The sequence below is a fragment of the Pan paniscus genome, chromosome 2, assembly GCF_029289425.2.
Source record: "Pan paniscus chromosome 2, NHGRI_mPanPan1-v2.0_pri, whole genome shotgun sequence".
NCBI lineage: Eukaryota > Metazoa > Chordata > Mammalia > Primates > Hominidae > Pan > Pan paniscus.
This window is the reverse complement of record NC_085926.1, coordinates 10,108,756-10,135,765: the sequence shown is the minus strand read 5'-3', so window position 1 is coordinate 10,135,765 and position 27,010 is coordinate 10,108,756. Positions and strand designations below refer to the sequence as shown.

At 45.8% G+C, this 27,010-nt stretch overlaps 1 protein-coding gene and 1 non-coding gene across 2 annotated transcripts; both read right to left on the bottom strand.

The window, feature by feature from the left end:
• Positions 1 to 7,544: 7,544 nt before the first annotated feature.
• On the bottom strand, positions 7,545 to 7,648 carry LOC112439494 (small nucleolar RNA U13). The gene has a single exon (XR_003027769.1). It is a non-coding gene; the product is annotated as a small nucleolar RNA U13 (small nucleolar RNA).
• Positions 7,649 to 14,103: 6,455 nt separating this feature from the next.
• On the bottom strand, positions 14,104 to 26,434 carry BRK1 (BRICK1 subunit of SCAR/WAVE actin nucleating complex). Its single transcript, XM_003826292.4, has 3 exons — positions 25,253 to 26,434; positions 15,313 to 15,395; positions 14,104 to 14,752 (listed from the first exon to the last, which is right to left on the bottom strand). Exons 1-3 carry the CDS (start codon positions 25,368 to 25,370, stop codon positions 14,726 to 14,728), a joined length of 228 nt encoding a protein of 75 aa, XP_003826340.1. The 5' UTR covers positions 25,371 to 26,434; the 3' UTR covers positions 14,104 to 14,725.
• Between the last annotated feature and the right edge of the window lie 576 nt (positions 26,435 to 27,010).

Genomic DNA, 27,010 nt, shown 5'->3' with positions numbered 1-27,010 from the left:
GCTGGAGTGCAGTGGCTCAGTCTCAGCTCACTGCAACCTCCGTCTGCCGAGTTCAAGTGATTATCATGCCTCAACCTCTGGAGTAGCTGGGATTACAGGTGTGTGCCACCACACCCGGGTAATTTTTGTACTTTTAGTAGAGACGGGGTTTCACCATGTTTGCCAGGCTGGTCTTGAACTCCTCACCTCAGGTAATCTGCCTGCCTTGGTTTTCCCAAGTGCTGGGATTACAGGTGTGAGCCACCGTGCCCAGCTCAAAAATAAATTTCAAGTAGAAAGAAAAAAATCTATCAAGTGCCAGACACTGTGCTAAGCATCCCACATGAATTAAGGCTATGTCATTATCTCCATTTCACAGCTAAGGAAACAGAAGGGTATATAAGAATGTGAAGGCTTAGCACTATACGCCTGTAATCCCGAGATTTTGGGAGCCCGAGGTAGGTGGATCACTTGAGTTCAGGAGTTGGAACCAGCCTGGGCAACATAGTGAGGTCCTGTCTCTATAAAAAATGAAAGAATTAGCCAGGCATAGTGGCGTGCACCTGTAGTCCCAGCTACTCAGGAGGCTGAAGCAGGAGGATCACTTGAGCCTGGGAGGTTGAGGCTGCAGTAAGCCGTGATCATGCCACTGCACTCCAGCCTGGGCAACAGAGCCAGACTCTGTCTCAGAAAAAGAAAATGTGAAAAGGGTAGTCAAAATGGTGGATCAGAGAGGCTCATCACCTGATGCCTTAGGAGAAAATGACAGTACGAGTGAACCTCAGGAGTTGGACATCTCCACAAAAGCACTGACACCATGAACCTAAGTAATTTTGCCTAGGGCTCTCCTTGACAGCTCACTACACAGAGATGGTGTATCCTGGTGGCCTCCAGCAGGATTAAGTGACCAGCAGTGATGCTGGACCCCCAGCTACATTAACAACATGAAAACACTGTAGAGAAAAATCCCAAAGTAGGCCAGACGCAGTGGCTCACGCCTGTAATCCCAGCACTTTGGGAGGCCAAGGTGAGCAGATCACTTGAGGTCAGGAGTTTGTGACCAGCCTGGCCGACATGGTGAAATCCCATCTCTACTAAAAATACAAAAAATTAGCCAGCATGGTGGCCTGCGCCTGTAATCCCAGCTACTCAGGAGGCTGAGGCAGGAGAATCACTTAAACCCCAGAGGCAGAGGTTGCAGTGAGCCCAGACAGCACCACTGCACTCCAGCCTGGGCAACAGAGTAAGACTCCATCTCAAAAAATAAATAAATAATAAAAATAAAATAAACCCCAAAGTAGGACTTCTGTTAATCAAATTACAATGGCTTAGAGCCATCATAATTCACAAGATTCATGCAAACATCCCCTCAGTTGTACTCCCATGCTAGCGAGGTGAAATATAACAGTTTAATATTACAGAAATGCCTACATCCCTAAAATGGAAACAGTTGTTTAGATAAATGCAGGCTTTGAGATTGCAAATAATGTTTCAAAGATCATTTAAGAGGAAGGGGTGGCCAAGCACGGTGGCTTATGCCTGTAATCCCGGCACTTTGGGAGGCCGAGGTGGGCGGATAACTTGAGCTGAGGAGCTCGACACTAGGCTGGGCGACATGATGAAACCCTGTCTCTACAAAAAATACAAAAAATTAGCCGGGCGTGGGTGCACCTGTAGTCCCAGCTGCTCAGGAGGCTGAGGCTGGAGGATCACCTGAGCTCAGGAAGGTCAAGGCTGCAGTGAACTGGGATCACGACACTGCACTTTAGCCTGGGTAACAGAGCGAGACTCTGTCTCAGAAAAGAAAAAAGAAAAGAAAAAGTTGCAAAGGAAACAAGTTTAGAATACACAGGCAAAATTTTTCTTACAGTACACTTTTCATTAGGCAAAAAGACATGTAGAAAAGAATAAAAAATACAATGTCTAAAGACAACCGGTGGGCCGGGCGCAGTGGCTCACGCCTGTAATCGCAGCACTTTGTGAGGCCAAAGCAGGCGGATCACGAGGTCAAGAGATCAAGACCATCCTGGCTAACCCAGTGAAACCCCGTCTCCACTAAAAATACAAAAACAAAATTAGCCGGGCATGGTGGTGGGCGCCTGTAGTCCCAGCTACTCGGGAGGCTGAGGCGGGAGAATGGCATGAACCCGAGAGGCAGAGCTTGCAGTAAGCGGAGATGGCGCCACCGGACTCCAGCCTGGGCAACAGAGCGAGACTCCGTTTCAATAAATAAATAAAGACAACTGGTGACTTTTTGTATCTCCTTTTCTGTCTTTTCCAAATTTTCTCTAAGGGGGATATATTTTGCCTTTTTGTATGTTGACCAATTCAAATATACAAGTACAATAATAAAGCAAATACTGATAATGTCACAACATGTAATTAGCATGTTGCCATATTTACTTCGTTTCCAGTTTTTGCAATGAGCTGAGATCGTGCCACTGCACTCCAGCCTGGGCGACAAAGCGAGACTCTGTCTCAAAAAAAAAAAAAAACCAGAGTATCTTGTCACCCCCAAAACTCCTTCATGGTCAAACCCTGCTTCCACTGTTAATCCCCAGCAACCACTGGTCTGTCTGTCTTGTGTCTCTATAGTTTTGCCTTTCCAGAATGTCACACAACAAAATCGTATCATATGTAGCCTTATGAGTTTGGCTTTTTTTCACTTAGCATAATGCATTTGAGATTCATCCAAGTTGTAGTATATAACAACTTACTCATTTTTATTGCCAAGGGTATTCCATACTATCTACTTACCAACTGCAAGATATTGGTTTGTTTCCAGTTTTTAGCAATTATAAAGTTGCTATATACATTAGTGTACAGGTTTCTTGCAAACATAAGTTTTGTTTCTCTTGGGTGAGAATCACCTAGGAGATTGCTAGGTCAAACGCTAAGTACATGTTTAACTTCATGAGAAATTGCTAACCTGTTTCCCCAGAGCAGTTGTATCATTTTGCATTCTCACCAGCAATGTATGACTGTTCCAGTTGCTCCACATTCTTGTCTACAGTTGGTATTATCAGATTTGAGGTTTTGTTCTTTTTTTTTTTTTTTGAGACAGAGTCTCGCTCTGCTGCCCAGGCTAGAGTACAGTGGCACAATCTCGGCTCACTGCAACCTCCACCTCCGGGGTTCATGTCATTCTCCTGCCTCAGCCTCCCAAGTAGCTGGGACTACAGGCGCCCGCCACCATGCCCAGCTAACTTTTCGTATTTTTAGTGGAGACAGGGTTTCACCGTGTTAGCCAGGATGGTCTCGATCTCCTGACCTCGTGATCCGCCCACCTCGGCCTCCCAAAGTGCTGGGATTACAAGCGTGAGCCACCGTGCCTGGCCTGGGGTTTTGTTCTTTAAAAATAAAAAAATTTTAGCCATTCTAATTGATGTATAGTGGTATCTTATTGACGTTTAATTTGTACTTCTGAGAGGTGACAACGTGCTAGCAGCCCTCGCGGCCCTCGCTCACTCTCGGCGCCTCCTTGGCCTTGGCCACCACTCTGGCCACGCTTGAGGAGCCGTCCAGCACGCGGCTGCACTGTGGGAGCCCCTTTCTGGGCTGGCCAAGGCCAGAGCCGGCTCCCTCAGCTTGCAGGGAGGTGTGGAGGGAGAGGTGCGGGTGGGAACCGGGGCTGCCGCAGCGCTTGTGGGCTAGCACAAGTTCCGGGTGGGCGTGGGCTCAGCCGGCCCGCAAGCCCAGGGCAGTGAGGGGCTTATCACCTGGGCCAGCAGCTGCTGTGCTCAATTTCTCGCAGGGCCTTAGCTGCCTCCCAGCCGGGCAGGGCTCAGGAGCTGCAGCCCGCCATGCCTGAGCCTCCCCCCTCTTCCGTGGGCTCCTGTGCCATCCGAGCCTCCCCGACGAGCGCCACCCCTTGCTCCACTGCGCCCAGTCCCATCAACCACCCGAGGGCTGAGGAGTGCAGGTGCAGGGTGCAGGACTGGCAGGCAGCTCCACCTGCGCCCCGGTGCAGGATCCACTGGGTGAAGCCAGCTGGGCTTCTAAGTCTGGTGGGGACTTGGAGAACCTTTATGTCTAGGTAAGGGATTGTAAATACACCAATCGGCACTCTGTATCTAGCTCAAGGTTTGTAAACACACCAATCAGCACCCTGTGTCTAGCTCAGGGTTTGTGAATGCACCAATTGACACTCTGTATCTAGCTACTCTGGTGGGGACTTGGAGAACCTTTGTGTTTAGCTCAGGGATTGTAAACACACCAATCAGCACCCTGTCAAAATGGACCAATCAGCTCTCTGTAAAATGGACCAATCGGCTCTCTGTAAAATGGACCAATCAGCAGGATGTGGGTGGGGCCAGGTAAGAGAATAAAAGCAGGCTGCCAGAGCTGGTAGTGGCAACCTGGTTGGGGCCATTTGTACGTTATGAAAGGTTTGTTCTTTCAGTCGTTGCAGTAAATCTTGTTATTGCTCACTCTTTGGGTCCGCATTGCCTTTGTGAGCTGTAGCTGTAACACTCACCGTGAAGGTCTGCTGAAGCCAGCGAGACCACGAACCCACTGGGAGGAACCAACAACTCTAGACGCAGTGCTTTAAAAGCTGTAATACTCGCCGTGGTCTGCAGTTTCTCTCCTGAGCCAGCAAGACCACGCAGCCACTAGAAGGAACAAACTCTGAACACATCCGAACATCAGAAGGAACAAACTCTGGACACGCCATCTTTGAGAACTGTAACACTCACCGCAAGGGTCTGCGGCTTCATTCTTGAAGTCAGTGAGACCAAGAACCCACCAATTCTGGACACACTTCTCTAGTGACTAACAATGTTGAGCATCTTTTCATGAGCTTGTTTGCCATTAAAAAATAATCAAGCTGGCCAAGTGCAGTGGCTCACGTCTGTTAATCCCAGCACTTTGGGAGACCCAGGTGGGAGGATTGCTTGAGCCCAGAGTTCAGGACCAGCCTGGGCAACACAGTGAGACCCTATCTCTATTTTGTAAAATAATTAAAAATTAAAAAAATAAAGCTAATGTATTTATCACTTCAGTTTTTTTGTGGTGAGAACATTTAAGATCTACTCTTTTGGCTGGGCACGATGGCTCATGCCTGTAAGCCCAGCACTTTGGGAGGCCAAGGTGGGCAGATCATCTGAGGTCTGGAGTTCGAGACCAGCTTGGCCAACATGGTGAAACCCTGTCTCTACTAAAAATACAAAAATTAGCCAGGCATGGTGGTGGGTGCTTGTAGTCCCAGCTACGCGGGGGGCTGAGGCAGGAGAATCGCTTGAAACCAGTGTCAGAATTAAAGAAAAAGGAGAGAAACATGAAGGGTGGGTTGACAGTCAACAGGTTTATTTCAAACCTGGGAGGGATTTCTGACCAAGTTAGGTCAGAAGCTGCACAATCTTACAGAGTTTTTAAGGATTCAGGGTGGGAGAGTTTATCAGAGGCTTCGACTGCTTCTGTGTCTCTTCGTTGTGCTTACCTGGGCGGGAGAGTTGTTTGTCTGTTCCCGTACATCTTTCTGCAGCTGCAGGCATATCCCCTGAGTCTGCTTTTAGCTTCCCTATCTTAGTGCACCTGAGGGAAAGAAATGTGCCTATTAAGGCCCACTGTTTTACTGGGGCACATTGTATGAGGGTGAAGTTTGGCAGTTACCCAAGTTTGGCAGTTACCCAGTTACCCAAGTAGGGGGAAAGTAGACTTTCCCCCTACTTCCCTCTGTGCCCAAGCTGTCTTATCTGTGTTTTACTGTCTGCTCTTTCTGGCTGCTTGTGGTTAGAAAAGAAGTGATTTCCTTGAAATGTATGAGGCTAGAAAGGGAGCTGGAACTTAAAGTGGTGGTGTTTGTCCAAGATGACGGTGCTCCTGCTCTGTCACCCAGGAGGCAGAGGTTGCAGTGAGTCGAGATCGCACCACTGCACTCCAGCCTGGGTGACAGAGCAAGACCCCGTCTTAGAAAAAAAAAAAAAAACTACACTCTTAACAATTTTCAAATATACATTATTTATTAACTGTAGTCATCATGCTGTATAACATATGTCCAGAATATATTCCTCCCAACCAAAAGGGTGACTCGTACCCTTTCACCAATATCTCCCTGTTTCATCTCAACTCCCCTGGCTCTGGCAACCACCATTGTACTGCCTGCTTTTGTGAGTTCAACGTATTTTATTGATCGATTAATTGATTGAGACGGAGTTTCGCTCTTTTTGCCCAGGCTGGAGTGCAATGGTGCAATCTCGGCTCACCACAACCTCCGCCTCCCGGGTTTCGGCGATTCTCCTGCCTCAGCCTCCCGAGTAGCTGGGATTATAGTCTTGCGCCACCACGCCTGGCTAATTTTGTGTTTTTATTAGAGACAGGGTTTCTTCATGTTGGTCAGGCTGGTCTTGAACTCCTGACCTGAGGTAATCTGCCTGCCTCGGCCTCCCAAAGTGCTGGGATTACAGGCGTGAGCCACCGCACCCGGCCAATTTATTTTAAAGATTCCGGCCGGGTGTGGTGGCTCACACCTGTAATCCCAGCACTTTGGGAGGCTGAGGCGGGTGGATCACGAGGTCAGGAGTTCAAGACCAGCCTGGCCAAGATGGTGGAACCCCGTCTCTACTAAAAATACAAAAATTAGCCAGGCGCTGTGGCAGGCGCCTGTAATCCCAGCTACTCAGGAGGCTGAGGCAGAAGAATCGCTTGAACCCAGGCAGCAGAGGTGGCGGTGAGCTGAGATCACGCCACTGCACTTCAGCCTGGGCGATAGAGTGAGACTCTGTCTCAAAAAAAAAAAAAAAAAATTCCACATATAAGTGAGAACATGCGGTATTTATCTTCTCTTTTTTTTCTTTCTTTTTTTTTTTTTTTGAGACGGAGTTTCACTCTTGTTGCCCAAGAGGAGTGCAGTGACATGATCTCAGCTCACTGCAACCTCCGCCTCCTGGGTTCAAGCGATTCTCCTGCCTCAGCCTCCAGAGTAACTGGGATTACAGGCGCCCACCACTGCGCCCGGCTAATTTTGTATTTTTAGTAGAGATGGGGTTTTGCCATGTTGGCCAGGCTGGTCTCAAATTCCTGATCTCAAGTGATCTGCCCGTCTTGGCCTCCCAATGTGCTGGGATTACAGGCAGGAGCCACCGCACCCGGCGCACATTTTCTTTATCCATTCGTCTGGCAATGGACACTTGATTCCATAGTGTGGCTATTGTGAATAGTGCTGCAGTGAACATGGGAGTGCAGATATCTCTTCAAAATACTGATTTTCATTTCCTATGTATATATACCCAGAAGTGAGATTGTTGGATCACATGGTAATTCCATTTTTAGTTTTTCCAGGAAACTCCAAACTGTTTTCCATAATGGCTGTACTAATATACATTCCCATCAAGAACCTGGGAGGGTTCTGTTTTCTCCACGTCCTCACCAACACTTATCTTTTGGCCATTTAATGTCTTCTGTTGAGAAATGCCTACTTAGGTCCTTTGCCCATTTTAAAATCGTTTCCTTGCTATTGAGGTCCTTATATATTTTGAATATTAACTCCTTATTGGATGTATGATTTGCAAATGTTTTCTCCCATTCTGTAAACTGCCTTTTCACTGTTTTTTTACTTCTTCTCACATCAGATGGGCAATGTGTTGACATCATAACAAGGTTTGAGGGAGGCACACCTCACACATGAACATGAAAACCCACTCATCATGCTTATGAACTATGAAAAACTCTGTTGTATTTTGTTTGCCATTCTTGTTTTGTTTTTTTTTTTTTTTTTGAGACGGACTCTCACTCTGTCGCCCAGGCTGGAGAGTAGTGGCGCAACCTCCGCCTCCCAGGTTCAAGTGATTTTCCTGCCTCAGCCTCCTGAGTAGCTGGGACTATAGATGTGCACCACCACAACTGGCCTAGTTTTATATTTTTAGTAGAGACGGAGTTTAGCCATGTTGGCCAGGCTGATGTCGAACTCCTGAACTCAGGTGATCCACCCGCCTTGGCTTCCCAAAGTGCTGGGATTACAGGTGTGAGCCACCAGGCCCAGCCTGTTTTTTGTCTTCAAGGTGTCAGTTCAAATATTTCGTCCATTTATTTAGCTGTTTTCTTACTGCTGAGTTTTAATAGTTCTTTATATATTTATTCAGGCCAATTGTTAATGCTTTTCAAATGCATGTGTATGTCCATAATGTATATGTGGTGATATATTACTTTTACAATGGTAAACAAACAAAAATAGCAACAGCAACAAAAACCCAAACATCATTTCCATGTACAGTACAATTTTGGCCTATGGTATCTTTATCATGCAGTGAAGTTGATACCGCATTGCTCCTTTGTGTATGTTGTGTTTTCCTGAGGTTTTTCTGCAAATGTCATTCTAGTGTCTTTTGCTTTGAGAACATGCAGTGAATAAATGACTATACTATAAGCTCCATAAGAGTAGAAACTGTCTGTTTCTCATTTTATCTCCAGTGCCTCACACATAATAGACATACAATGTATTTAACGCTAATAAACAACTTCTTAGGCAAAATGTTTGTGAAAGCCACACTGAAGCATTTATCATTTATTGAATTGAAACGTTTCATTTCATTTATTCATTTATTGAGACAGGGTCTTGCTCTGTCACCCAGGCTGAAGTTCAGTGGTGTGATCTTGGCTCACTACAGCCATGACCTCCTGGGCCTAGGTGATCCTCCCACCTGAGCCCCATGAGTAACTGGGACTACAGGCATGCACCACCACACCCGCCTAATTTTGTTTATTTTTTGTGGTGGCGGTCTCTCTGGGTTGCCCAGTTTGTCCTCAAAACTCCTGGGCTCAAGCAATCTTCCCATCTCAGCCTCCCAAAGTAACGGGATTACACGCATAAGCCACCACACCTATCCAATAAAATTATTTTTTTAAAAACTGTTACGGTTGGAAAATGCAGCTGACGCACAATACAAACTTCACGCTTGACAGTCGTAGCAAGCTCAGAGGAGCCAAAGATAACTTTGTCCTAAATGCAAATGTTGATGCCAATGGATACCACCACTTAGATAAATGTAACGAACAATTGCTTTTTTGCACTCTCAAGGTATCAGTAAGATCCAGGGAGAGGCTAATAGAGGGCCGGTATGGTACAGAAAACACAAAACTTATTTATGAGACTCTGAGTGGCTCTGCACTGACCTGGGAATAAGGTTTTAGTTTTGGCTTTGCCACCAGGATGGACATGTCTGTCACTCAACCTGTCTGGGTTTGCTTCTATATTCCTAGAATGGCAGGGGCAGACTAGATTATCTCTAAGATTTTTTCTCACCCTAATGTTCTGTGAGTTTTAATTCTTGCTAGTCCTAATCTTTTGCCAATTTAGTGCACAGGGTGACTTTACTTTTTTTTTTTTTTTTTAAGCAGATACGGTGTCTCACTATGGTGCCCAGGCTGGTCTTAAACTCCTGGCCTCCAGTGATCCTCCAGGGTAACTTTTCATTAGAAAATAAACCAGCCAGGCACAGTGGCTCATGCCTGTAAGCCCAACACTTTGGGAGGCCAAGGCGGGAAGATTGCTTGAGCCCAGGAGTTTGAGACCAGCCTAAGCAGCATAGTGAGACCCTGTCTCTAAAAACAAAGAAAACAAATAAATAAAGAAAAATTAAATAAAGAAACCCCAGCCTGGCCAACCTGGTGAAACCCTGTCTCTACTAAAAATACAAAAATTAGCTGGGCCTGGTGGTGCATACCTGTAATCTCAGCTCTTCAGGAGGCTGAGGCATGAGAATCGCTTGAACCTGGGAGGCAGAGGTTGCAGTGAACCAAGATTGCGCCACTGCACTCCAGCCTGGGTAACAAAGAAAGACCCTGTCTCAAAAAAAAAACAAAAAACAAACAACAACAACAACAAAAACCCTGAGAACTCTAAATCAGCCTTTCTTATTGTATAATCTAGTTGACAGTTATATGGCCTTTAGATGTTAGTTGTTGTTGTTGCTGTTATTATTGTTTTGAGACAGAATCCAGCTCTGTTGCCCAGGCTGGAGTGCAGTGGCATGACCTCAACTTGCTGCAAATTCCACCTCCAAGGTTCGAGCGATTCTTGTGCCTCAGCCTCCCGAGTAGCTGGGATTACAGGCACACATCATCAAGCCTGGCTAATTTTTTTTTTTTTCATTTTTAGTAGAGATGGGGTTTCACCATATTGACCAGGCTGGTCTCGAACTCCTGACCTCAAGCGATCTGCCCACCTTGGCCTCCCAAAATGCTGGGATTACAGGTGTGAGCCACCGCACCCAGCCATGAAGTCTTGAACAATTAATGACGGCAGCAATTGTCTGCAAACTGCCAGACCAAATTTTCTAAATCGTATTATCCAGAGGCAACTGGGGGCCAACCTTTTTTGCAGGCAACAGCATGAATCTGAGTATAAATACTGGGAAAGAGCCTAGAGATGAACAACAGGCTTCCTGTCCCCGCCACCATGTTTATTTGTTTATTTTTTTCTATTTTTCTTTTTATTGTAGAGACAGGGTTTTGCTGTTGGCCAGGCTGGTGTTGAACTTCTGGCCTCAAGTGATCCATCCGCTTCGGCCTCCCAAAGTGCTGGGAGGCATAAGCCTCAGCACCCAGCCCCCACACCATGTTTTTGAGATGGTGTCTCACTCTGTCACCGAGGCTGGAATGCAGTGGCATGATCATAGCTCATGGTGGCCTCGACCTTCTGGGCTCAAGTGATCCTCCTACTTCAGCCTTCCCAGTAGCTGGGACTATAGGCTTGTGCCACCACACCCTCCTAATTTAAAAACTGCTTTTATAGAGAGGGGTCGCACTACATTGCCCAGGCTGGTCTCAAATTCCTGGGCTCAAGCAATCCTCCTGCCTCAGCCTCCCAAAGTGCTAGGACTATAGGTGTGAGTCACCACGCCTGGCCTGTACTCCACTTAGTGTGGCTTATAGTACGGGCTGAGTATTATCTGAAATGCTTGGGACCAGAGGTGTTTTGGATTTGGGATTTTTTCAGCATTTGGAAATCTGAAATACTTTTGGAACATCCTTATATACTTACTCATTGAGCATCCCTAATCCAAAATGCAAAATGCTCCAATGAGCATTTCCTTTGAGTGCCATGTCAGTGCTCAAAAAGTTTTAGATTTTGAAGCATTTCAGATTTTCAGAATGGGGATCATCAACCTGTAGTATACTTCTTTAGCTTGGTGAAATAAACATGGGCAGTTAAAGGTCTGAGTAACAAGAGTGGAATGACAGAACTAGGTACTTCTGTAACGATCAGCCAGACAATAAGCTCCCTATTTTTTCCTGCTTCTGAAATCCACTTTAACCATGTTGGCCAGGATGGTCTCCATCTCTTGACCTCGTGATCCACCCGCCTTGGCCTCCCAAAGTGCTGGGATTACAGGTGTGAGCCACAGCGCCTGGCCCAAGCTTAATTTTTAAAGACAGACTGAAAACTGCTTTATTATCAAGGGACTTGCAATCTATGCCTAATAGCTCACGGGTTGAAACCTCTTACTTTTCAGCTTTTCAGTAAATAAGTGAATTAAACCAAATTATAGGGTAAAAAACATTTCAAAGTATACAGGCATGAAGAGGTTCCCTTGAAGGTGCCTATGAATGGCTTAGAGGAAAATTTAAAATTTAGCTCATTTTCCACTCAAGATTTTTTTTTTTTTAAGACAAGGTCAAACTCTGTTGCCCGGGATGGAGTGCAGTGGTGCAATCCCAGCTCACTGCAGCTTCCACCTCCTAGGCGAATTGCTTGAGGAATCCTCCTACTTCAGCATCCTGAGTAGCTGGGACTACAGGTGCGTGCCACCATGCCCAGTTAATTTTTGTATTTTTAGTGGAGATAGGGGTCTTGCCACATTGCCCAGGTTGGTCTCGAACTCCGTCTCAAAAAAAAAGGTAGATTAAAAAAATTATAATTAAAAAAATTATGATGAGTTGGCTGGACATAAAAAGAAAAAAAGAGCTGCCGGGCACGGTGGCTTACACCTGTAATCCCAGCACTTTGGGAGGCTGAGGCAGGCGGATCACGAGGTCAGGAGATCAAGACCATCCTGGCTAATACAGTGAAACCCCGTCTCTACTAAAAATACAAAAAATTGGCCGGGTGTGGCGGCGTGTGCCTGTAGTCCCAGCTACTTGGAAGGCTGAGGCAGGAAAATCACTTGAACCCGGGAGGCGGAGGTTGCAGTGAGCCGCAATTGTGCCACAGCACTCCAGCCTGGCAGCAGAGCAAGGCTCTGTCTCAAAAAAAAAAAAAAAAAAAAAAGCTAACTAAAAAAATAGAAAAATTAAAAAAAAAAATAAAGACAGGTCTCATTATGTTGCTGAGGCTTGTGCTGACCTCCTAGGCTCAAGCTATCCTCCCACCTCAGCCTCCTGAGTAACTGGGATTACAGGCGCACACCACCACACCTAGCAGTATGGTACTATTAAGGGCACTAACTCGTTTAGAGCATATTATTTTAATAACAATAAATTAAGATTTTTTTTTTTTTTTGAGATGGAGTTTTGCTCTTGTTGCCCAGTCTGGAGTGCAGTGGTGCGATCTTGGCTCACTGCAAACTCTGCCTCCTGTGTTCAAGTGATTCTCCTGCCTCAGCCCCTTAAGCAGCTGGGATTACAGGCAGGCACCACCATGCCTGGCTAATTTTTCTTGTATTTTTAGTAGAGATGGGTTTTCACCATGTTGGTCAGGCTGGTAACAAACTCCTGACCTCAAGCGATCCACTTGCCTCAGCCTCCCAAAATGCTGGGATTACAGGCATGAGCCACTGTGCCCAGCCAATTAATATCTAGAAGCCAATAAAAAACGTATTGAGCATTTTCACATGTAATGTCATAAAAAGAAGAGCTTTTTCTGCCTAGTATACCATCACTTTTGCCACTATTACTATATCATGCTGGTCCTTGCATATAGCAGGAACCCACTGCTTTTTTTTTAAGCACCTGTCTGCTATTAAATCAATGTGTCTTTTAAACTGACGGCACCAGATAACCGAAAACTTGAACTTTAGAACTACTTCTTTTTTTTTGAGACAGAGTCTCGCTTTGTCGCCCAGCAGGCTGGAGTGCGGTGGCGTGATCTCGGCTCACTGCAATCTCTGCAGGTTCAAGCGATTCTCTTACCTCAGCCTCCTGAGTGGCTGGGATTACAGGTGCCTGCCACCATACCCAGCTAATTTTTGTATTTTTAGTAGAGACCGGGTTTCGCCATGTTGGCCAGGCTGGTCTTGAACTCCTGACCTCAAGTGATCCACCCAGCCAAAGTGATGGGATTACAGGCATGAGCCACTGCACCTGGCCAAAGATGTTCGTTTCTATTCTAGGATGCACATGCTAAATCAGAGATAAATCCATATCAAGATCAAATCCAGAGCTGAAGCACAGTGTCAGCATGGTAGGACTGGGAGGAACTGAGAAGAGGAAAAGGGCAATACTAAATGAAAAAGTCAAGTCCAGGAGAACTTTCAGGGGGAAATTTGGCTTGAGGTAGACTTTTTTTTTTTTTTGAGATGGAGTCTCACTCTGTCACCCAGGCTGGAGTGCTGTGGCGCGATCTCAGCTCACTGCAAGCTCCGCCTCCCGGGTTCAGACCATTCTCCTGCCTCAGCCTCCCGAGTAGCTGGGACTACAGGTGCCCACCACCACTCCCGGCTAATATTTTTTGTATTTTTTTTAGTAGAGCTGGGGTTTCACCGTGTTAGCCAGGATGGTCTCGATCTCCTGACCTTGTGATCCACCCGCCTCAGCCTCCCAAAGTGCTGGGATTACAGGCGTGAGCCACTGAACCCGGCTATCTGCTTTTCAAAGAGTAGACATTTAGCTTGTGCCTTATAAAACTAATAATCTTCCTTGGATTGTGGCTAAATTGTGTGAATGCTGGTATTTCAACAGACTGTAAGCATCATGTCTGATTCAATGCTGTATGTTTTATTGGAGTTTAACATGCCTACATAGTAAATACTTGGTAAATGTGCTGAATGACCAAATGATTCCCAGGATGAGCTAGTCAGCTGAAAGTCCAAACATGGGGACTTGGGCTGGTAAGCCACCTAGGCTTTGAATCAAACAGCTACATCTGAAAGTTTTATGTTAGAATAATAACGCCATATATTACATTTCTGTGCAATAAGTGAGCCCATCTCTAGCTCCTCTCCCCACCATAATCACAGCAGTCAGATAAAAAGTTGAGGAGTTTATTAGGGAAATATGAGAGGCATAGACACTCCAAGTGACAGAAAGAAAAGTCTGAAAATGTCCCTTCAAGCCAAGTGGGGGCCTGGCCTTGACCTCTCCAAATCAACAAGAAACTGGTGGGTTGGCAACAACATTCTCTGGCAGCCACATTGCCAGGGCATGAGTGTCTTGACCAGGACTGCCCTGCACTTCCCACCAAAGGTGGGGAGGAGACAAAGACTGTTCACAGAAGCAGTGCAAAGGCGATGAGAACTTTAAGGAAAGTTTGAGAGAGAGAGAGAGAAAGACAGAGGTGAGGAGGACCTTCACAAAGAGTCCCAGGCTTTTGGCTATGAATGTCTCAAATACATCGACAAGTAGATGTATAAAATGTTACTGAAAAGGTAAAATGCCTAACGTCGTTTCCAACGGTTCCTCTGAACTTCTTCCCACATACCACACCACACCCCAGATGGCAGAGCCCAAAGGCCACACTTTTGAAAAAAGAAAAACAAGAATAAGCCCTGTTGCTCTTTAAGGAGAAAGGAAGGAGCTGAAGGCTGCTGGGGCCTTTCCCATGTGGCCTGTGTTGTGTAAAGCAACTTCCCAGCAGCAGCACGGCACTGTTCTAGGTGAGTGTCTCACCTTTTGTCACCTGTGAAAGGAAAGGAAAACTGACATTTAGATAAATTAAAAAAGATTAGAGAGGTCTAAAAAAAAATCTTACTTTAGATCCTAGGCAGTGAGAAATAGCAGAAAAGAAGATAGCTGTGAAGTCACAGAAACATGGTTCAAATCCAGGCAACATGCTTAACTTTTCTTTTCTTTTTTTGAGATGGAGTCTCACTCTGCCACCCAGGCTGAAGCGCAGTGGTGTGATCTCGGCTCACTGCAACCTCCACCTCCCAGGTTCAAGTGATTCTCCTGCCTCAGCCTCCCGAGTAGCTGGGAACAACAGGTGTGAGCCACCATGCCTGGCTAATTTTTGTATTTTTAGTAGAGATGGGGTTTCACCATGTTGGCCAGGCTGGTCTCGAACTCCTGACCTCAAGTGATCCACCCGTCTTGGCCTCCCAAAGTGCTGGGATTACAGGTGTGAGCCACCATGTCCGGCCAGTGCTTAAGTTTCCTAAGACTGTTTCTGCTTTCAGGTTTTTTTCAGCAATAAGTGGAAATGTGCATTCTCTCTGGAATGCCCTTGCCCATCAAACTCACCCGAGCTTCAATGTACTCTATTCTCCGTTCAAGGGCTGTCAATTTCTCGTTTAGTGTTGCAAGTCTTGAACGACAAGACATATCTGAGAAAAAGAGACTGGTGTTCAGGATTAATGTCACTCCAAACACAGACACAGACACACACAACACCTACAATGAAAAAGAGGAATAATACACAGAATACAAATGGAAATGGATACAGTGCTAAGATCCACTCATAGCACAGTTGCTTAGAGTGGATCTGCTGAACTTCCTATCAAGTGTTGCAAGTAGAGAATAATGGCCCCACAAAAACGTCCTTTCCTGCAGGGCACGGTGGCTCACGCCTGTAATCCTAGCACTTTGGGAGGACTAGGCGGGTGGATCACCTGAGGTCAAGAGTTCGGGACCAGCCTGGCCAACATCATGAAACCCTGTCTCTTACTAAAAATACAAAAATTAGCCAGGCATGATGGCACATGCCTGTAATCCCAGCTACTTAAGAGGCTGAGGCAGGAAAATCACTTGAACCAGGGGGGGCAAAGGTTGCAGTGAGCCAAGATCTCGCCACTTCACTCCAGCCTGGGTGAAACAGCAAAACTCTGTCTCAAAAAAAAGTCCTTTCTCTAATCCCTGGATCCTGTGAATATGGATTATACATGAGGAAACAGGGCTTTGCAGGTATGATTAAGGTTAAGAACCTTGAGATCCTAGAGTTTGTCTTGGATTGTCCATTTGGGCCCAATCTAATCATAGTCCACAAATGTAGGTGAGAAAGGCAGAGGAAGGGGGTCAGAGATGAAATGGAAGAAGAAAAAGAGATTCCAAGTGTGAAGGGGATGCAATCTGCCATTGTTGGCTTTGAAAGTGGAAGAAGGGAGCCATGAACCAAGGGATGTAAGTGACCTTTAGAAGCTGGGAACAACTCTCAGCTCACAGCCAGCAACAAAACAGAGATCTCAGTCCTACAACCACAAGAAACTGAATTCTGCCAACAACCCAATATTCGAGGAACTAGACCCTCTCCTAGAGCCTCCAGAAAGGAAGGCAGTCCTGCTGAAACCCTGATTGGAGCCCAGGCCAGGAGCAGTGACTCATGCCTGTAATCCTAATACTTCAGAAGGCCAAGGTGTGAAGACTGCTGGCCAAGGTGTGAAGATTGCTAGCCCAGTGACCAGTGTTTGATTTATGACCTACACATGGTAAATAATAAATGTATGTGGTTTAAGCCACAAAATGTGTGGTAATTTGTTTTTTTGGTATTTTTTTTGAGATGGAGTCTCACTCTGTTTCCAGGCTGGAGTGCAGTGACGCAATCTTGGCTCACTGCAACCTCCGCCTCCCGGGTTCAAGCGATTCTCCTGCCTCAGCCTCCCAGGTAGCTGGGACTACAGGTGTGCGCTACCATGCCCAGCTAATTTTTTTTTTTTGTATTTTTAGTAGAGACGGGGTTTCACCATGTTGGCCAGGATTGTCTCAATCTCTTGTCCTCGTGATCCGCCCGCCTTGGCCGCCCAAAGTGCTGAGATTACAAGTGTGAGCCACTGTGCCCAGCCTGTGTGGTAATTTGTTATGCCAGGAATAGCAAATGAATACACCAAGGCTGTACAGCCATTTACTAATGGCCTAACTAAGACTTTCAAGAGAGGGGACATGGCAAGAATAAGAAAATAATCTCAACAGGAAAGAAACGAGGCTGGGCGTGATGGCTCACGCCTGTAATCCCAGCACTTTGGGAAGCCAAGGTGGGCAGATCAACTGAGGTCAGAAGTTTGAGACCAGCCTGGCTAACATGGTGAAACCCCATCTCTACTAAAAATACAAAATTAGCTGGGTGTGGTGGCGGGCGCCTCTAGTCCCAGCTACTCGGGAGGCTGAGGCAGGAGAATCACTTGAACCTGGGAGGCGGAGGTTGCAGTGAGCCGGGATTGCACCACTGCACTGCAGCCTGGGTGACAGAGTGAGACTCCATCTCAAAAAAAAAAAAAAAAAAAAAAAAAAAAGGCCAGGCACGGTGGCTCAGGCCTGTAATCCCAGCACTTTGGGAGGCCAAGGCAGTGGATCACGAGGTCGAGTTCAGGACCAGCCTGGCCAAGACGGTGAAACCCCGTCTCTACTAAAAATACAAAAACTAGCCGGGTGTGGTGGCGGGCGCCTGTAATTCCAGCTATTCGGGAGGCTGAGGCAGAGAACTGCTTGAACCCAGGAGATGGAGGTAGCAGTGAGCCGAGATTGCACCACTGCACTCCAGCCTGGGAAACAGAGTGAGACTCCGTCTCAGAAAAAAAAAAAAAAAAAAAAAAAGAAAGAAAGTAGAGGCCAAGAAAGCAGCAGAAATTATGGGGAGGGAAGGTGTGAGAGTTCTGAGCTCATTAAAGCCATATCAGTACTGTTGCTCCTAGAGGCGAAGGCCTTTCAGAACTAGAGAAAAGTTGGAGAGCATCAAATACCCGATAAAGCCCACATTCCATCTGTGAAAACAGCCAAAATTATTCTTCTTCCTCTAGCTTTTCCAATCTTCTTTTACCATCTCATTCAAAATGAAACCAGATTTAATTTAAAACAACTTTTTCTCTGCAAACTTCTGTAACAGGAACTATTCTTTTTCCAACTATTCTCAACATATGAGAGAAAAGGTATCTTAGCATGGTCATTATCTTCTACTCTCTCCTCCAACATTGTTGTTCAGTCATTTCTCAATAACCTTCAGTTTTCAAGTCTGAAATATTCGCTGAGACTCTCCCACGCAATGATTTAACACTTAGCTAACAAGTTTCCTTTTCATCTATTCCCTGGCTGTTTTGCAAAAGCGCTTCAGCATCCATTTTGACAAATCTTCCTACACCCTGATCTTGCCTCAACTTTCATCTTATTATGTCCAAATCTTACTCATCTTGCCTGCCTATCTCCTTCAAGGCTAAGTTGAAATTCTATCTCTGAGAGGTCTTGCCAGATGGACATAATAATTCTTCCTCTTCTGTATTTATCTAAACATTTACGGATGAATTTTTTTTTTTTTAAAGAGACATGGTCTTGCTCTGTCACCCAGGCTAGAATTCAGTGTCGCAATCATAGCTTACTGCACCCTCCAACTCCTAGGTTCAAGTGATCCTTCCACCTCAGCCTCCCGAGTAGCTGGAATTACTACTCAGTAGGTGGATGCCACTGTGCCTGGCTAATTTTTTTGGGTTTTTTTTTGGTAGATATGGGGGTCTCGCTTTGTTGCCCAGGCTGATCTCAAACTCCTGAACTCAAGCAATCCACCTGCCTTGGCCTCTCAAAGTCCTAGGATTACAGGCGTGAGGCACCGTGCCAGCCTCTGAATTTCTAATTTGTAAGTTATTCATGTACTTGGTCTTTGGTTATGACTTCCCTCTTTGGATAAAGATTTTACAAATAAGAATGTGCATCACTACTATTTAAGATGGTGAAAAAGCAACAAAACCAAATGCCCATGATTGGAATGGTTTGATATAGCGTATTAATGAGACTATTAAAATAGCCATTGAAAGTTACAAGTGGCCAGGCGCGGTGGCTTATGCCTGTAATTCCAGCACTTTGGGAGGCCGAGGCGGGCGGATCACCTGAGGTCGGAGTTCAAGACAAGCCTGACCAACATGGAGAAACCCCATCTCTACTAAAAATACAAAAAAAAAAAGAAATCCTGTCTCTACTAAAAATACAAAATTAGCTAGGCATGATGGAGCACACCTGTAATCCCAGCTACTCTGGAGGCTGAGGCAGGAGAATGGTTTAAACCCAGGAGGCGGAGGTTGCAGTGAGTCAAGACTGCACCACTGCACTCCAGCCTGGGCAACAGAGCGAGACTCCATCTCAAAAAAAAAAAAAAAAAAAAAAAAAAAGTGGCCGGGTGCAGTGGCTCACGCCTGTAATCCCAGCACTTTGGGAAGCCGAGATGGGTGGATCACCTGAGGCGGGTGGATCACCTGAGGCAGTGAGCCGAGAATGCACCATTGCACTCCAGCCTGGACAACAAGAGTGAAACTCTGTCTTAAAAAAAAAAAAAGTTTGAGGAATATTTAATGAAATAGGAAAATGTTCATGTTACGAAGCCAAATGATATTTATGTACTTGTAATTTACAATTTATTTACATGTCTGTTTCACCGTTAGAACAAGTTAATCGAAAGAAGTACGTATTGCCTCTTGTAACCTTAGCATCTTGCCTGCTACATAGATGTTGACTGAAAAAAAAAAAAGATGGATTCTGGTATGTTAGTGGAACAAAAGATTGACTCTAGTGTAACTCTATTCACCTTACAAGCGGGAAAACTGAGGTCTAGGTAAGCTGAGGGCCCATGTTGGGTCACTGGTATTCTTTCCCATACTGTGTGCATCCCAATGCACACTACTATCATCTTTCTGTGCCTCCGGGGCTATAATTTATACCCCAGGTCTCCAGCCCAACTCTGCCACTTTCCATTCTTTCACCTGCTTAAAGTATACAATTCAGTGGTTTTTAGTATATTTACAGAGTTGTGCAATAATTATAATCTACTTTTAGAATATTTTCATCATCCCCAAAAGATACCTTATACCTCTTAGTCCTGTCACTTCCCATTCTGTCACCCCTCAGTCCCTGAGAACCACTAATCTTTGTCTCTATGGATTTGCCATTTCTGGACATTCTTCATTCTTTTTACGCTTGTGCTGCTTGAATTCCCAGGTCTAATTTAAGTATGATCACTTCAGCATCCCCCTTTTCCTGGATGTACTGCCACTTTCTGTCAGAACTGCCCAACAGGACCAAGCCTCTTTTCAGTCTGGTTTTTGGAAGTCTGAAAGCACGTTATGTATGCTACTGAGTAAGAGCATGAATATTATCTCTGACAACCTGCCATTTCCCATGAAGACATACCAAAATTATTGGGGGAGGTAGGAGAGAGGGAAGTTTCCTTCCTGGGTGGCTATTCTGTTCTAGCTGTCAATCTGGTAATGAATTAGAATTCAAGAACAATACTATGCTCCTGGCCTACATGGATAAACACTGTTGAGAAATAGAAAATGTTCAACTGCAGAAACCTTGGTCATATTTCAAATCCTAATAAGTATACACTGGTTCAAATAAAAAACACTGAGAAAGCATTCAGCAGCTGGATAAATCTGAAACCAGAGCACAAGTATGTGTACATTATCAGCAGCCTTTAACTGAAAATACCAGTTCTCGTTAGGGAACAAATGCTGTTATCAGACAGCTCCTTCTCTGAACTTAATGCATATAACTTTAGCATTACAAAAATCAATACTGTCAGGCCGGGCACGGTGGTTCACACCTGTAATCCCAGAACTTTGGGAGGCTGAGGTGGGCAGATCACTTGAGGTCAGGAGTTTGAGACCAGCCTGGCTAACATGGCAAAACCCCATCTCTACTACTAATACAAAAAGTAGCTGGGCATGGTTGCGTGTGACTGTAATCCCAGCTATTCGGGAGGCTGAGGCAGGAGAATCAGTTGAACCCAAGAGGCAGAGGTTGCAGTGAGTCAAGATTGCACCACTGTACTCAAGCCTGGGCAACACAGCAAGACTCCATCTTAAAAAAAAAAAAAAAAAAAAAGAATTAGCCGGGCGTGGTGGCGCATGCCTGTAGTCCCAGCTACTCAGGAGGCTGAGGCAGAAGAATCGCTTGAACCCGGGAGGTGGAGGTTGCAGTGAGCCGAGATTGCACCACTGCACTCCAGCCTGGGCGACAGAGTAAGACTCTGTCTCAAAAAAAAAAAAAAAAAAAAACTGTCTTTCTTTTGGAATGTTTTTGTAGTTAAGTCTTACTTTTCCAGCAAAATTCTGAATGTCTTAGGAGTGGGTATCATACCCATTTATTCATATTTATTCCTTTCTCACAGCATCTGACACACACCAGGCATGCTACATTTGTTGGCTTAGTACAAAAACTAAGATTTTAAAAAAACAGCCACATTCTCTATTTTTTCTTTATACTTCTCTGCATATATTACCTTTAGAACCAGAAAAAAATAGCATAAGAATAAAAAGCGATAATCTCTAACCATCTATTTTTAGAAACTTCACCAATTCCAAAGTACAAAATAGGCCTAGTGTTATGATATTTTTGCTACATTACGATTTGTATGTCCTCAAGTTCACGTGGGAGACTGTGACTCTACTCTCACCAGCTGGAATCACAAGGTAAATGCTTTTCAGAAAGTCATTCACTATCTTAGAACAACAGTTCTCTCTCCAAAATACATGGCCCATGCAGATTCTCTGTGGTCAGGGTAAAGACTACAGAATTGCTAACATATTTGAAGAACTTCAGATGCTCCCTCAAAGTAAATTCTTTTTCTTTGAGACAGAGTCTCACTCTGTCACCCAGGCTGGAGTACAGTGGCACGATCTTGGCTCACTGCAACCTTTGCCTCCAGGGTTCAAGTGATTCTCATGCCTCAGCCTCCCAGGTAGCTTGGAATTACAGGCATGAGACACCATGCCTGGCTAATTTTTGTATTTTTTATAGAGATGGGGTTTCGCCATATTGGCCAGGCTGGTCTCGAACTCCTGAGCTCAAGTGATTCACCTGCCTCGGCCTCCCAAAGTGCTGGGATTATAGGCATGAGCCACTGTGCCTGGCCTCAAAAAGTAAATTCTTTTTTTTTTTTTTTTTTGAGATCGAGTCTTGCTCTTTCGCCCAGGCAGGAGTGCAGTGGTGCGAGTGCAGAGCTTGCAGTGAGCCGAGATTGCACTACTGCACTCCAGGCAACAGAACAAGACTCCGTCTCAAAAAAACAACAAAAAAAACCAAAACAAACAAACAAAAAAAACCATTAGGAAAAGGAAATATATTTACTATTCATTAAATGGCAGTGGATCATCATAAAGGTCTTCATCCTCATTGTCTTCCTGCTGAGTAGGCTGAGGAAGAGGGGGAAGAAGAGAGGCTGGTTTTGCTACCTCATGGGTGGCAGAGGTGGAAGGGGAGGCAGGAGAGGTAGGCATACTGTATAACTTTTATCGCAATAAATCCACTTATGGCCAAGCACAGTGGCTCATGCCTGTAATCCCAGCACTTTGGGAGGTTGAACAGAGGTGGATCACTTGAGGCCAGGAGTTCAAGAGCAGCATGGCCAACATGGCGAATACTGTCTCTACTAAAAATACAAATATTAGCCGGGCATGGTGGCACACACCTGTAGTCCCAGCTACTCAGGAAGCTAAGGCAAGAAAATCACTTGAACCTGGGAGGTGGAGGTTGCAGTGAGCCGAGATCATGCCACTGCACTTCAGCCTAGGTGACAGAATGAAAATCTGTCTCAAAAAAAAAATCTACCTGTAAATGGATCCATGCACTTCAAACATGTATTGTTCAAGGGACAATTGTACAAGCCTACTAATGGCTTAGGATGGGAAAAAAACATCCCATACATAGTCATCCTGACTCATTCAATACCAAGACAACATACTCAAGTCTATCCTTATAATTTATCCAGTTTCGCAGCCGGTGGGGTCTTTTTCTAAACTCTTGCATTGTGATATTGTCAATCTTTTTTTTTTTTTTTTTTTTGGAGACAGAGTCTCGTCTTTTGCCCAAGCTGCAGTGCAGTGGCACAATCCCTGCTCACTGCAACCTCTGCCTCCCCGGTTCAAGCAATTCTCCTGCCTCAGCCTCCTGAGTAGCTGGGATTACAGGTGTGCGCCACCACGCCCAACTAATTTTGTATTTTTAGTAGAGACAGGGTTTCACCATGTTAGCCAGGCTGATCTCAAACTCGACCTCAGGTGATCTGCCCGCCTCAGTCTCCCAAAGTGCTGGGATTACAGGCATGAGCCACCATGCCAATCTTTAAGAACTTGCCTCAGGTACACCTAACTGCTAAGTCAATTTCTTTGACTGTTAATCCTGCATTATAATTCTCTTCTTACTTAGTTGTATTTAATTGTTATTTTCTCTAAATTCACTTTCTAAAATCTTTAAAAACCACCTAGTAATTACTCCAAACATTTGGCCATTATCATCACTTTAAGGGAGGATAATGATCTAAGCTAAGGGAAGTCATTTCTTTTGGCTCCAAAAGACTGGACTTCTGTATGTCTAATTCCTTAGTTTAGAATTTTTGGGGGCAGGGCACAGTGGCTCAGGCCTGTAATCCCAGCACTTTGGGAGGCCGAAGCGGGTGGATCACTTGAGCTCAGGAGTTTGAGACCAGCCTGGGCAAGATGGCCAAAACCTGCCTCTATTTTAAAAAGCACAAAAATCAGCCAGGTGTGGTGGTGCACACCTGTAATCCTAGCTACTCAGGAGGCGGGGGCATGAGAATCATTTGAATCCAGGAGGAAGAGGTTGCAGTGAGCTGAGATCACGCCACTGCACTCCAGCCTGGGCTAGAGTGAGACCCTGTCTCAAAAAAAAAAAAAAAAAAGAATTTGTTGAAAAGCCCAAATAAAGTCTTTACTCTCTATCTGATCATAAAATGTGACTCTTACAAATTAGACATAAAAATATCCAAGCTGATATCTCCTTGCCTATAAAGCAAGAAAAGGGACATTTCTCCTTTGCAAATTCTAAGCTTAGGCTTTTCAATTTTCAGTCAGTCGCCTAGGCTGGAGTGCAGTGGCATGAACATGGCTCACTGCCTTCAGGGCTCAAGTGATCCTCCTGTCTCAGCCTCCCGAGTAGCTGGGACAACAGGTGTGCATGACCATGCCCAACTAATTTTTTTGTTGTCATTGTTTTGTAGAGATAGGATCTGGTCATGTTGCTCAGGCTGGTCTTGAACTCCTGGGCTCAAGCAATCCTCCCACCTTGGCCTCCCAAAGTGCTGGGATTACAGACATAAGCCATTGAACTCAGCCACGATTATAGTCCTAAACACCCTGTATGAAAATACTTTAATACAGAAATGATGCTCTTCTTTGTCCTGAAGTTGCCATTATTTCATCTTCAAGATTAGAACTTCTTTGAATGTAGGAAGTGGTTCTTATTCTGTGTCTCCCACTATGCCTTAAGAGAGGGCCTCATATGGAGCTCTAGCATCTCTCGCTGATGCTTTCTGACAATCTCTTGCTCTGTCACCTTTGTACTCCTAAGGCCATCAGTCCTTTAGCTAGAGAATCATTCATTTAAAAATCTTTCCAAAGTACACTAGTCCCTATATCCTGTAATTACACAAGAAAGTCTAACCAGTGCCAAGTTCTCTTAAACACTTGGAGAAGAAGGGGTAGGAGTCTCGATTGCTTTGCTTGCTGTTCATAAGGAAGAATTTAAGGCTGTCACAAGCAGGCCATGCCTAGGAAAGATTCTGGTAAAGATGTCTTTCTGCTGAAGGCACCCGACCTGTGTTAGCTCTGAGGAATGGGCTAGAAGCAGACAGAACACCTACCATAAACTATATACTGGCAATACAGAGAGGACTTCCAAGGTCCTACAAGATCCTGGCATCCCTCTGACCTCATCTCCCACCACTCTCACCGCAGCAGACACAGGAAACAGGAAGGAATGGACAAGACGGGAGTGGTTGACAACGGGTCCAACTAAAAGGCACGACGCTAGAGGGTATCGACCAGATCCTGAAGATGGGGAACGGTCAACAGTCTTGAAACAGAGGAGTGACACGGTCCCGGATGCTCACTTTGAGTGCAAAGTGGGGACCGGAATGGATGCAGAGCACAAAGGAGGCAGGGAGACCACTTAGGAAAAGAACCACGGAGCGAGGATGGGGCTGCCTGACGCGTCTAGGAGAAGGACTTGTAGAATGGATCCAGAGGGATGGCAGGAAGCCATGAGCTCAGCGTAGGGCAGGATAACCCTACAGAGACTGTCTACGGGAGCCTGAGGGTCAGGGCGGGAGGGAGAAGGTGGGACCTGAAGGAGGAAGTGAAAACCCGCAACAGCCGAAGGCTGCGGGAGTCCTCTCAAAGCATCTCCCCGGCGACCCAGCCCAAGCACCTCAGCGGCCTCCCTCCTCCCCGCCTCCCCTTGCTGGCCCGCTGACCGAACGAGTTGAGAAAGTCTGCGATTTTCTTGATGCTGCTGGTGATTATCTCAATGTACTCCCGGTTAGCCCAGTCCTGGTGAATCTCCCGCTGCACCGGATCCTCCTGTCCCGCCATGGCCGCCGCCTGAGGAAGAGCGACTGCGCAGGCGCCCCGACCCTACAGGCCTCTAGTGCGCCTGCGCTGCCAGGCCACACCCATCCTCTTGAGCACCCACGAATTCTCGGGCACTGTGATAGGCCTGTGCAACGTCACGTCCTCGCCGGCGTTTGCTCTCTACTCCCACGCTATAGAAAACAGAAGCCTGGACGCCGGCGGCGAGGTTGTAGTGCACGCGTGTTATGGTCGTTAAACGGCGCGTGGGGTCTTGCCGTCTCCCTCAACTGCTCCAGGCTCAGGTTGCGCAGTCAGTGTCCGCAGTGAGATGGGCACAGTCGATTAAATCATATTAAATACAAGTCTTTTTTTTTTTTAGACGGAGTCTAAAAAATAATATGGTCATAAATAGCTGGGCACACTGCAAACTGGAACAATCCCTTTCAGAAGGAAATTTGTGTTTTTGTGTTGTTTTTTGAGACAAGGTTTTTTCTTGTTTTTTGTTTTTTTGAGACGGAGTCTCGCTCTGTCGCCCAGGCTGGAGTGCAGTGGTGTGATCTCGGCTCACTGCAACCTCCGCCTCCCAGGTTCAAGCTATTCTCCTGCCTCAACCTCCCGAGTAGCTGGAATTACAGGCGCACACCACCATGCCCGGCTAATTTTTTTTGTATTTTTAGTTGAGATGGTGTTTCACCATGTTGGCCAGACTGGTCTCGAACTCCTGACTTCAGGCAATCCGCCCGCCTCGGCCTCCCAAAGTGCTGGGATTACAGGTGTGAGCCACCTCGCCCAGCCTGAGACAAGGTCTTACTGTCGCCCAGGCTGGAATGCAATGGCATGATCATGGCTCACTGCAGCCTCGAACTCCTGGGCTCGAACTCCTGGGCTCAAGCTATCCTCCAGCCTCAGCCTCTGGTATAGTTGGGACTACAGGCTCACGTCACCACGCCTGGCTAATTTGTGTATTTTTTGTAGACAGGGGGTTTCACCATGTTGGCCAGGCTGGTCTCGAACTGACAGGTGATCTACCCACCTCGGCCTCCCAAAGTGCTGGGATTATACGCATGAGCCACCATGCCCGGCCTATTATGCAGTCATTTAAATGCTAATTATGAACACAAGCAACATGAAAACACATACAATAAATTGAGGGGAAAAACAAAATACCCTCCCTCCCTCCCTTCCTTCCTTTTCTTACTTTTTTTTTTTTTAAGACAGAGTTTCTCTGTTAATGCCCAGACTGGAGTGCAATGGCACGATCTTGGCTCACTATGACCTCTGCCTCCCAGGTTCAAGTGATTCTCCTGCCTCAGCCTCCCAAGTAGCTTGGATTACAGGTGCCCGCTACCACACCTGGCTATTTTTTGTATTTTTTAGTAGAGACGGGGTTTCAGCATGTTGGTCAGGCTGGTCTCCAACTCCTGACCTCAAGTGATCTGCCCACCTCGGCCTCCCAAAGTGCTGGGATTACAGACATGAGCCACCCTGCCTGGCCCACATTTTTCTTTAATTGCAACTATGGAAAAATGTATGTTTGAGGACAAGAAGGATCTACAAAAAAAGTCACTATCTGCTTTGCTAAGGTAGTGGAATATGAACAACTTTATTCTCATTTCAGGGAATACTTACAATCTGGCATGCAGTAAATGATCTTTTTTTTG